The sequence below is a fragment of the Notolepis coatsorum genome (assembly GCF_963971535.1).
Source record: "Notolepis coatsorum genome assembly, chromosome: 1".
Lineage (NCBI taxonomy): Eukaryota > Metazoa > Chordata > Actinopteri > Aulopiformes > Paralepididae > Notolepis > Notolepis coatsorum.
This window is the reverse complement of record NC_140165.1, coordinates 39,714,380-39,725,479: the sequence shown is the minus strand read 5'-3', so window position 1 is coordinate 39,725,479 and position 11,100 is coordinate 39,714,380. Positions and strand designations below refer to the sequence as shown.

At 41.6% G+C, this 11,100-nt stretch overlaps 1 protein-coding gene across 1 annotated transcript in view; it reads right to left on the bottom strand.

The window, feature by feature from the left end:
- Nucleotides 1-853: 853 nt before the first annotated feature.
- ndfip2 (Nedd4 family interacting protein 2) overlaps nt 854-11,100 on the bottom strand; it is a 61,069-nt gene continuing 50,822 nt past the window's right edge. Inside the window, 2 exon segments of the mRNA XM_084323219.1 lie at nt 854-4,676; nt 5,958-6,063. Coding sequence (XP_084179345.1) covers nt 5,960-6,063 — 104 coding nt within the window. The 3' untranslated portion in view covers nt 854-4,676; nt 5,958-5,959.

Below are 11,100 nucleotides of genomic sequence, written 5' to 3'. Positions count from 1 at the left end.
TGCCACAAAGAGTTGACCCTTTCACTACAGGTTAACCCTTGCTCTACCACTACAGAAGGTTAAGCCTTTCACTGCGACACAACAGAAAGTTAACCCTTTCACTGCCATACGACAAAGGGTTAACCCTTTCACTACCACAACAAAGCCTTTCCCTACCACACTACAGACGGTTAACCATCTGTAGTGTGGTAGGTTAACCTTCTGTAGTGTGGTAGTGAAAGGGTTAAGCACTTCCAGGACCTTGTATGAACCCTGGCCCGTCTACACCTCACCTCCAGGATGCCTGAAGACTTTCGACAACAAATGTTTGTTTCCGCGTCTCTGATTGGCCACGCGCATTTCTGGTCATGTGACATGTGCGCCAATCGTGGGACAGCAAGTTCTGCGCCTATTTCCGGGTCTAACAGCCTGCAAACTACCTGGCATTCTATCGCCATGCTCTAAGACAAACTCTAACCTTAACCAACTTCAAAAGAGTGCCTAAGCTTAACCGTCGAAAGAAGGGCAGGCGTTCTATCGCCATGCTCCAAGACAAACTATAACCTTAACCAACTTCGAAAGAGCGCCTAAGCTTAACCAGTGTAAAACTTGCGGTCCCACGATTGGCGCACATGTCAAATGACCAGAAATGCGCGTAGACAATCAGAGACGCGGAAACAAACATTTGTTGTCGAAAGTATTCAGGAGATATCTATATGGTCTATATAGATATCTATGCTCGCAATACTCAACCAGAGGATAATCAAACATCCAACACCCGATTGGCCGACTGCATTTTCAACTTTATTGGCATTTTTACCCCCAGTTAAAACAAGCAATTCAACCACCTCCGCTGCAGAAAGATGTTACAAGATTTATCTCGACAAAAAGAAATTCGTTTTATTAATTTTTCTTTTTTTTACAAACATATATAATAATTATAAACTTTTTTTTTTACGTGGACAAATCATGCATCAGAGCTTTAGTTCATTAAAAGATCTTGATATTGCTGAAACAGGATTTAGTTAGATGTCACTCATGATTCCTTAAAATCGTAATTATTAAACAAAAAACAGCATGGCAATGCTTAACTTGTCACCGTTTAAACTAACAGCAATGAAAACATGATGCACAATAACATTGTTTATCTTTTCCAAAGGAAAAAAAAAGAGGCAAAAGGCAAAAATATCCATTTGGGATGATTAAGAATTCCAGTTGAGAACGAAAAAAAGAAAAGAAAAGTAAAACTTAAAAATTGGCAAAGATAATTTCATCTATTGACTACGACAACGATTTTAAGCAGATTCACAAATCGTACACAGAAACGTATTAAAAAAGTGCAAATATCGTGAATTGGCATAAGCTGGGATATACAACATGTCATTCTCGGGATGAAAACATGATAGAGAAAGAAAATCAGAGGGTTCCTCCTACGCTCCGGTAAGGGCTCCACTCTCATGGCGCGAACCGTACAGCAAACCCGACCCTTTGAGACCTGAACATTCTACGTCACACTAATGTCACAATGGCGAGTATAGAGTTCTAGTATTCTACGGTAGAGTTCTGACTGAGGAAACGACCCTGACACTGTTATTATAGCAACCAGGTTCTATCCAACAACCACTTCTTTTTGCATTGCTCCATGAAACTGTATTCTACCTGACGCAGGTGAATCTGGGTAGGTGCTGTAGGATAAAAACACATTTAAAACCTAATGGAATCTAACGGGAGCTATAGGTATCATCAAACCCCCCCACCCCGAAATAAAATGGAGAACCACATTATGAAATTACCGTGGGCTCATTGGTTTCACTAAATCATGCATAATAACATGCAGACCTGGACTCATTTCAAATGGTACTTTAGACTGCTTGAAGAAAAACAAAACAAACCAAACCAAGACATTTATTGTGGTTTTGCATCGTCTTTGCTTGATATTCACTCTGTATTGTACTAAGTATTGTATTCACTCTGAATGACGCTATTTTAAGACAGTTTATCTAGGCGGCTTAAAGAGTCAGTACAATGAAAATCTAGTTTTTCAATCCTGTTGCATTTTTTAACAGAAGGTATGTTGATGAAAAACCGTTCGAACCGTTGTGAACATTCTGATCGCTTTCATATCAACAAAATCAAGCCATTTCAGATATCCAATCCACTTCCTCTGAAATGTTGCATAATATACACGGGTTACTCCGATTGGCCCGTCAATCAGATCTAGCTGCTCTGATTGGCCCCGGCCATCACTCACATCTAATTGAGCGAGAGGACAGTCTATAGTGTCTAGTGAACAGAGTTGGCTGTGCTGAGAGTGACCCAACACTTTGCTTAAAATCCTTTTTACTTATGGCATCGACATTCCGGAACATTTTCGACTGAATTAAAACATCATTGTACTGGATCTTTAACACCCGACGTATCTCAGGAAAAGACTGCGACCACCAGGGTGACCGATTCTCAAAACACATCAACCCACAGCCACTGCGGAAGCCCCTCAACTTGGCGCCTGTCACTTATTACTACTGGATACAGTAGTATAGGTGTTGTAGCGGGTCTATGACATTTCCAAGTAGACCAAAAGTACTGGTGACAAGATATACATTAGTGACACCACACCCATCCTGCATCGGTGCATTTTCCAAACAATTCCCCCCGGAACAGCGCAGCTTTAAAAAAAAAAAGTGGTCTTCCGCCAATGGCTGCATCTGTATGTGGTTATTAAAATGTTCTGTACCGCAGTCTCCGTACGTCTAAATCGACTTTCTTCCCGTTTAAAATGATGAGACAGAAGTGTGGTGGGCTCACCGACTGCTCAGCCAACAACAGCAAGTCAAACCTCTTCAAATACTCCTTCAACCGTTTAAAAGCAAACCGACTGGCCAATTCATCATCACAGGATTGGACACCCACTATAAAGGTCACATATTATACTGCTTTGCGACAAGTGAATATAGGTCTCTGAGGTCTGCAAAACATGTCTTTGAGGTTATATAAAATACCATTCAGATTATGCAGTCCGTGTGTGAACTCCGGCGTGGCAGGCTCATGAAATTCAGATCAAACTGTCAAACTAGGTGTTGCAGATGGAGGTAATATCCAGCAAATCAATGCTTTACTTCTCATCTAAAATGTTGTCACAAACATGTTTTAGATAACCGTTTGGAGGGGGGGGGGGGGGGAGCAAGCCACCATTTTGTACACACGAGTCAAGGACTGTGTGTCTATAATCCCCGATTGACGTATGATGGAGGCATCCGAATGGCTTGTTGAAGCACGTGATTTCTGACCTAGGCAGCCCAGAAGAGATCGGACACACCCATCACACACAAATGGTTGTGCACAAGCACTAAATAAAGTATTTTTTGATAGTATGTGATCTTTAAGGAAGGACACAATTGCATAAGACCACTGGCCCTGCAAGGCTGCATAGCACCCCCCCCCCCAACCAGATTTTGAATCCAATCGTGGGCCCACAAATCAAAAATCGAAAGGAAAATCATCTTCTCAGATCATGTCATAGTAATAATAACTTCTTCTGATGAGCTTTCTTTTCCCAGAATAAGTCAATAAAAGCCACCGTTGGTTCCTTGGACTCCTCCAGTTTGTTTTCACATGATTTTATTGAATCTTCTTGTGTCGAATGTACTGTAGATAAATGTATAAAACTTGGCAGGGACTGCAACGCCGGTCGCATTACCGATTCAGAGTGTCTCCACTCTTTAATCAGGACTGGTTCCATTCCTGGCAGACCGGCGTAGAACTAGGAACCAGAGGAAAAGAATGGAGAAAAAAAAAAGTTCCTAGTCACCTTTCCTTGAACTTTTTATATATATATATATAAATAAAACATCAAAGCTTCTAGGAGTAAAGACTAGTACAGACTTATGACCACTGCCCAAACCTCACGGTGTGAAAGCCATTACAGAGGAGCACCCCAGACACAATGCATATACAGAGACCCTTGTCTTACGCCAGATTAAGATAGGAATAGATAATATTACATTATATATATATATATTGTCTAGCAGCCACTGAGAGATGGTAGCGATGCTAACGAGGCATTTTACAGGAAAGTGGCAAACAAAACAGGAGACTTTTTCACCCATGTGGGACAACGACCCAGTAAAGAAGAAAATAAATATATTGTTCCAAAATGTCAACGTATCGTTTTTAACCCTACGGTGGCCCGGACAGTTTCACCACGCTGAAGCCAGCGATGAAAAGATTAGATGTTCACCATATGCATACTTTATATATCATATTATTTTCTATACTCTGCGAGCGTAGCCCAATTGCAAGATCATCAAAAAGAATGGAAAAGAAAATCAGAGAAAAAAAAACTAAAAACATTAGAATCAAAAAGGAGATAAAAAAAAAAGCCAGCGATACAGATTCAGATCATCATCATCATCACACACACGCACACACACACATACACACTTTCTCAGGAGAGGATGATTCGGCTTGGTTAAAAACTATAGACTTTAGAGTGAGGCTTCTTTTTTGCTCCTTTGTCTCCTTTTCTTCCTCCCCCACCATTCCTGTCTTCCTTCCTTCCTTCCTTGCTTACTCCTCTACCTCCTCTCTTCACAGTAGCAGGGTGGCGTTTTAGGTGCAGGTCATTCGAGGGGCATAAGAAGATCATGGAGGAACGACTCACATCTGGAGGAGATGGGGCGGCCCGGCGCGGGGGTGCCCTGCAGAGGAACCACGTGACGGACACAAAGAAGAACACAAACAAGGGAAATGAGAATTGACCCATCTCTAGACCCGCCCTCTTTTCTTGATCCTCCCAATCACAACTGTTGCTTCCCTCGGACGAGCGGTTGTAATCGACGGGTCCCGCCGTCGAGCAATTAGGAAAGAGGACGCACTACAGGACACTTTGTTGTTGGTATCAGAGAAATACATACAACACAAACATTTGTACATGCATCACATATCAAATCAACATAATTTGATATTTTGTTCCACTTTTCACATGTAAAAAGCGATTATTAAAATCCCAATATCAATCTTTTAATTCATGCCTTTTGTCAGTGGATGTGTGAAGACCGTGGTTATTTCTAGCCGTTCTGCAGACGTCACTAGGTTTCCTTGCACCAGGTTTCTGCTGGACGACGACAGAAACTCGGTTCAATAAGCAAAGTCTTTTGACAATAATGACGGATGCTGCTGAACCCCTGAAACCAGCGCCGTCGAGCCTGACTGAGTCCGTATCCAATCAAATCCAGTTAATTGAATCGGGACCTTGTGAATTTAAATGGATTGGGTAATGAGTGCCAGAATACAGCCCTATTTTAAACGACTTTTTGTCATGGGAGTCCCAAGGTTTCTTAATACAGGCCAATTATCCTTTTCGTCAGTGGAGTGCCCAAGGTTTTTCCATAGATTGCCCATTATCCTTTTTCTCAGGGGAGTGCCAAGGTTTCTCCATAATGGCCTATTCTCCTTTTCGTCAGTGGAGTGCCCAAGGTTTCTCCATAATGGCCTATTATCTTTTTTGTCAGGGGAGTGCCATGGTTTCGCCATAGAGCCTCATTAAAATTTTTGTGAGTGGAGTGCCATGGTTTCTCCATAGAGCCCCATTATTATTATTATTCTTGTCAGTGGAGTGCCAATGTTTCTCCATAGAGCCCCATTATTATTATTCTTGTCAGTGGAGTGCCAATGTTTCTCCATAGAGCCCCATTCTTATTTTTGTGTGCCGCATTTTTTGTAGAGCCGATTGGCTCAAGCACAGTGTTTAATTACAAAGAGAAACCCCATCTATATTAGAATATTATTCTTTGTTCAATTACAGTCCATGTCTATATTGTTTGGCAAATGCGTTGTACATTTGCTTGGTTTGCTTGATTAACAAAAAAAGAGATAGAGAGAGAGTCAGACAGAGAGATAGAGAGAGAGTCAGACAGAGAGAGAGAGAGAGAGAGTCAGACAGAGAGAGAGAGAGAGTCAGACAGAGAAGGGTCCCTTACCTTCAGTAGAGGAAGAAGAAGCGCGTTCTGTGCGAGGTGGCCATGGTCTCAGACATGTTGCGGACTTTCAGATAGTGTACGAAGCCTCTGAAGAACAGGAGCAGACCTGGGAACAGGGAGAAGCAGCGAGGAAGATGGGACTGTTATTAGTGACCGACAACACAACAGTTATTAGTGACCGACAACACAACAGGCAGTTATTAGTGACTGACACAACAACAGACAGTTATTAGTGACTGACAACACAACACAGTTATTAGTGACTGACAACACAACAGAAAGTTATTAGTGACCGACAACACAACACAGTTATTAGTGACTGACAACACAACAGTTATTAGTGACTGACACAACAACAGACAGTTATTAGTGACTGACAACACAACAGACAGTTATTAGTGACTGACAACACAACACAGTTATTAGTGACTGACAACACAACACAGTTATTAGTGACCGACAACACAACAGTTATTAGTGACTGACAACACAACAGTTATTAGTGACTGACAACACAACACAGTTATTAGTGACTGACAACACAACAGTTATTAGTGACTGACACAACAACAGACAGTTATTAGTGACTGACAACACAACAGACAGTTATTAGTGACTGACAACACAACACAGTTATTAGTGACTGACAACACAACACAGTTATTAGTGACCGACAACACAACAGTTATTAGTGACTGACAACACAACAGTTATTAGTGACTGACAACACAACACAGTTATTAGTGACCGACAACACAACAGTTGACAACAGTCAAGGACAACGATGGAAATAAGTCAAGAGGCTTTTACGTTTCTTTCCTTGACAGCAATGTAAGCTGGAGTAATGATCTGTTTATGTTGTGGAGTCTAAAATAAACCTACCTACCTACCTACTGACAACACAACACAGTTAGTTATTAGTGACTGACACCACAACACAGTTAGTTATTAGTGACCGACAACACAACAGACAGTTATTAGTGACTGACAACACAACACAGTTATTAGTGACTGACAACACAACAGAAAGTTATTAGTGACTGACAACACAACACAGTTATTAGTGACTGACAACACAACAGAGTTATTAGTGACTGACAACACAACACAGTTATTAGTGACTGACAACACAACAGACAGTTATTAGTGACTGACAACACAACACAGTTATTAGTGACTGACAACACAACACAGTTATTAGTGACCGACAACACAACAGTTATTAGTGACTGACAACACAACATAGGGCTGGGCGATAAAACGATAACGATAACTATCGCGATAAATTATTTCCTCGAAATAAACAATCGATATATCGATTTTCCAAGCTTGGATATGAGCACGCACTAACAACCAATTGGTGAAGGAGATGGCCGAGAGCGAAGGAGACCAGGAAGGAGACCCAGAGGTAGCACTCACTCAACAACAAGGCTTGCTAGGCTAATTAGCTTGCACGGCGATGTTTTATATATTTACGTGCCGAGTATGTGTGCGGCGTGAATTCTGAGGCCACGTTCATAGTAGTGTGTGGTATACAGTGGACGTCGTTTCAATATATTGTGGCGGAAGAGAGTATTTTAGGGTCATATTGAGCACATCGTCATGGAATACACCGCTTAGGAACAACAGGCTGGCTAGGATAACTAGCTTGCACGGCGATGTTTTATATATTTACGTGCAGAGTATGTGTGCGGCGTGAATTCTGAGGCCACGTTCATAGTAGTGTGTGGTATACAGTGGACGTCGTTTCAATATATTGTGGCGGAAGAGAGTATTTTAGTGTCATATGTATTACATTGTCATGAGATATTCCGCTTGTCGGCTAACTGCTAACGTGCGCGGACTGATGACGACATCAACTCGATTCGCAGCAGCATAAGAAGTTAATTAAACTTGACATACATTATATCGACGATAATTATCGATATCGAATTATATGAAAATAATTTTATAATTTTATCGCGATAGCGTTTTTGGTCATATCGCCCAGCCCTAACACAACACAGTTATTAGTGACCGACAACACAACAGTTATTAGTGACCGACACCACAACACAGTTTGTTATTAGTGACCGAAAACACAACACAGTTATTAGTGACTGACAACACAACACAGTTATTAGTGACCGACAACACAACACAGTTATTAGTGACTGACAACACAACACAGTTATTAGTGACTGACAACACAACACAGTTATTAGTGACTGACAACACAACACAGTTATTAGTGATCGACAACACAACACAGTTATTAGTGACTGACAACACAACACAGTTATTAGTGACTGACACCACAACAGACAGTTATTAGTGACTGACAACACAACAGAGTTATTAGTGACTGACAACACAACACAGTTATTAGTGACTGACACCACAACAGTTATTAGTGACTGACAACACAACAGACGTATCTACAGTTCGGCACGGCAGAACTCAGTACTGGACGCCCTGGTGGACCGCGGTGCGTTTAGGTAGTAGGTGTAAATACAGATAAAGGGTGTTGCCTATTCCTGCCTCATCATCACAGTAACTGATTATTCCCTCCATAATTAATGATGTAATTCCCTTGAAGAAGATTTGGTCATCTGGCCTCATTGCTCATGCACAGAAATGAGAATTATGAAATTGTCCCAATATAGTTATTCCAAATAAACGCCACTTATAGACAGCAACAGCTGGTGGAACTGATACAGGGATAAGACCAGAGTGGCTGAATAAAAAGCACCAGCACTATAATCTACCGTATTATTAGATCTGGACAAATTAAGTTACCTTGAAAGTGAGACTGTGGGGGCCACTGCTACTAGGACCGGTATTGTACACGTCTCCCATGGCTAGGCCTGTCACGATAACACATTTAGCTGGGCGATTAATTGTCCCAGAAATTATTGCGATAAGTGATATTATTGCGGTTTTGAGAGAAATCATTTTTTTGAGAAATGTATTTCCCAAAAGTTTTCAATCAACTTTTTTTTTTACTAATATAATGATAATAGCATAATAATGCAAGGAAACCGTTTCAAAGTGCAATAAACCTTTATTTAACATTGGAAGACATTTTAAATATCCTAAATTACTACCTAACCAACCAATCAGATATGAGGTAGCGTCAGAAGCAGAGTAACCTCGTTCCCAGTTTTATCTCCGTGAGAGCAATGATAAAACGAGCAGAGCAATGTGTGTGGACAAGAGGCGGGTTGCTACGTTTACTGTAGGAAGGGGCTTTTAGACCCATGTTTTTATTTTTTGCTTCGAAAAGAGGGACATCCTCTCAATATGCGGGACGTGGGACATTAGGTAAAATGGCTGTGCAGTATACAACCAAAAGCGGGACACCTGGTCACCCTAACTGTGGCTCGCGTTTGTTTACTGTGGCTCGCGGATTATGTGATGGGCAAGCTACTTGGAAAATGTAGTAAGCTACACTACCAGTTACTCTCGATTAAAATATAGCTCAACAATAATCAAATAAACACAAATATATACTATCTCTATTGGAATGGAGACTTTTCAGCACAGGATAAACTAGGGATGGGCAAAAAAAAACAGATCGATTGATCACATGATGTACTGGAGTACTCGTGGAGGAAAACGCTGTACAAAATAAATGTCTTTTCCGGTGTTTTAGACTTTGCTCTTTTATTTTGAAACCCACCGACCGGAAGTATTGTTGTTATTATCCTAGCAGAACCTATGAGCGGACAACTTGTGTCGTCCGGTTCTGTGTTTTTGAGCTAATGATAAAACAAATGTTGAGATTGTTGGTGAACAACTAACTTTAGGTTCGTTTTAATGTTAGCTACTAACGTTAGATGCAGCTACTACAGGCAATCAACGATGAGGAGGAAGCGTCATAGCATCAACGCTAGATCTTTAATCTTTATTTAGCAGTCCAGTTTCTCCGGGCAGTAGCGTATAGCGTTTGTTCACGCTACATCACTACTTTGGTCTAAAAATAGCTACACTACAAAGAACGCTACTTGGTTCAAAAGGAGCGACGCTACCATCACGCTACTGAGAAATGTAGTTAAGCTATGTAGCGTTGCTACTGCCCAACATACGCATGGTGCTCACAGGAGCTCCCGTGCTGTACTCTGTAGTAAAGCCAGCGGCCCGCCTCCCCACACGGAGAGGTACTGGTTCCCGCCTCATTAAAACAAACACGCAAATAGCAATTAATTGCGCCCGTCAAAATCATTGCATTCATTTTCATTATTGCGCGATAAATTGATTTATTGCTTATTACAACAGGCCTACCCATGGCCAATGTTATGGGGCTCGACAGTGCAAGTGTTTCACTCAAATGTGAAACTAAAGATGGATATGTGTGAAGTGAAAAGATTATGTACGAGCAGTGAGTGAGTAATGATTACAACGCATCGTAATCTTTTATCGAGCCCGCTGCTTATCTTTTCGAAAACAGTTTCCAAACCGTATGAATTTTAGAAGCTATGATATCTAGCCATCCATCAGCCCTGCGTTAGACATTGGCCCTGTGAAAACTCCTCTCTCCGTTTCCGTGTGGTGTTTATGAGTCACTCCCACCAACAGCGTTAGTTTACAGAGAGGAGACATGCTGTGAAAACAGCAGAAGGAACTAACATCCCAGCCTCATCTCCGCCAAAAAAGCACATTAAAATCGGTAGTGTGGGAGCATTTTGGATATCTAAAAGAAATTACCAAGAGATTGGTGAAGACGAATATCCGATGAAAAGTGACTGCGAACAGGTCCAATGCATTTAAAACAGTGGTGTAGTGGTTAAACACCGTCCTGGGTTCGATTCACGCTTGGGGACGAGGCTGCCAGGTACCCCAGGCCTTTCTGTGTTGAGTTTGCATGTTCTCCCCGTGCTCACAAGGGTTTCCCCTCCAGAAAAAAAGATCAAACCCAATGGAAAACATGCAGAACAGATCGCTAATGCCGTCACACGTCCCTGATTAAGACGGACAGGAGCACTTGGATCGGGAATGTCTGCTCCTGGCTGGGATGACGGGATGGGTCAAGCGCAGAGAAGAAATTTAATCGGCGACCCCCCAAAAACATTTCATTTGTGTTCCTAGGTGCCCATCTTATGCGTGTGTTCGCCGCATAACTACGTGGCAATGTGTGCTGCGAATAAAGAAGACTTCTTCAAGT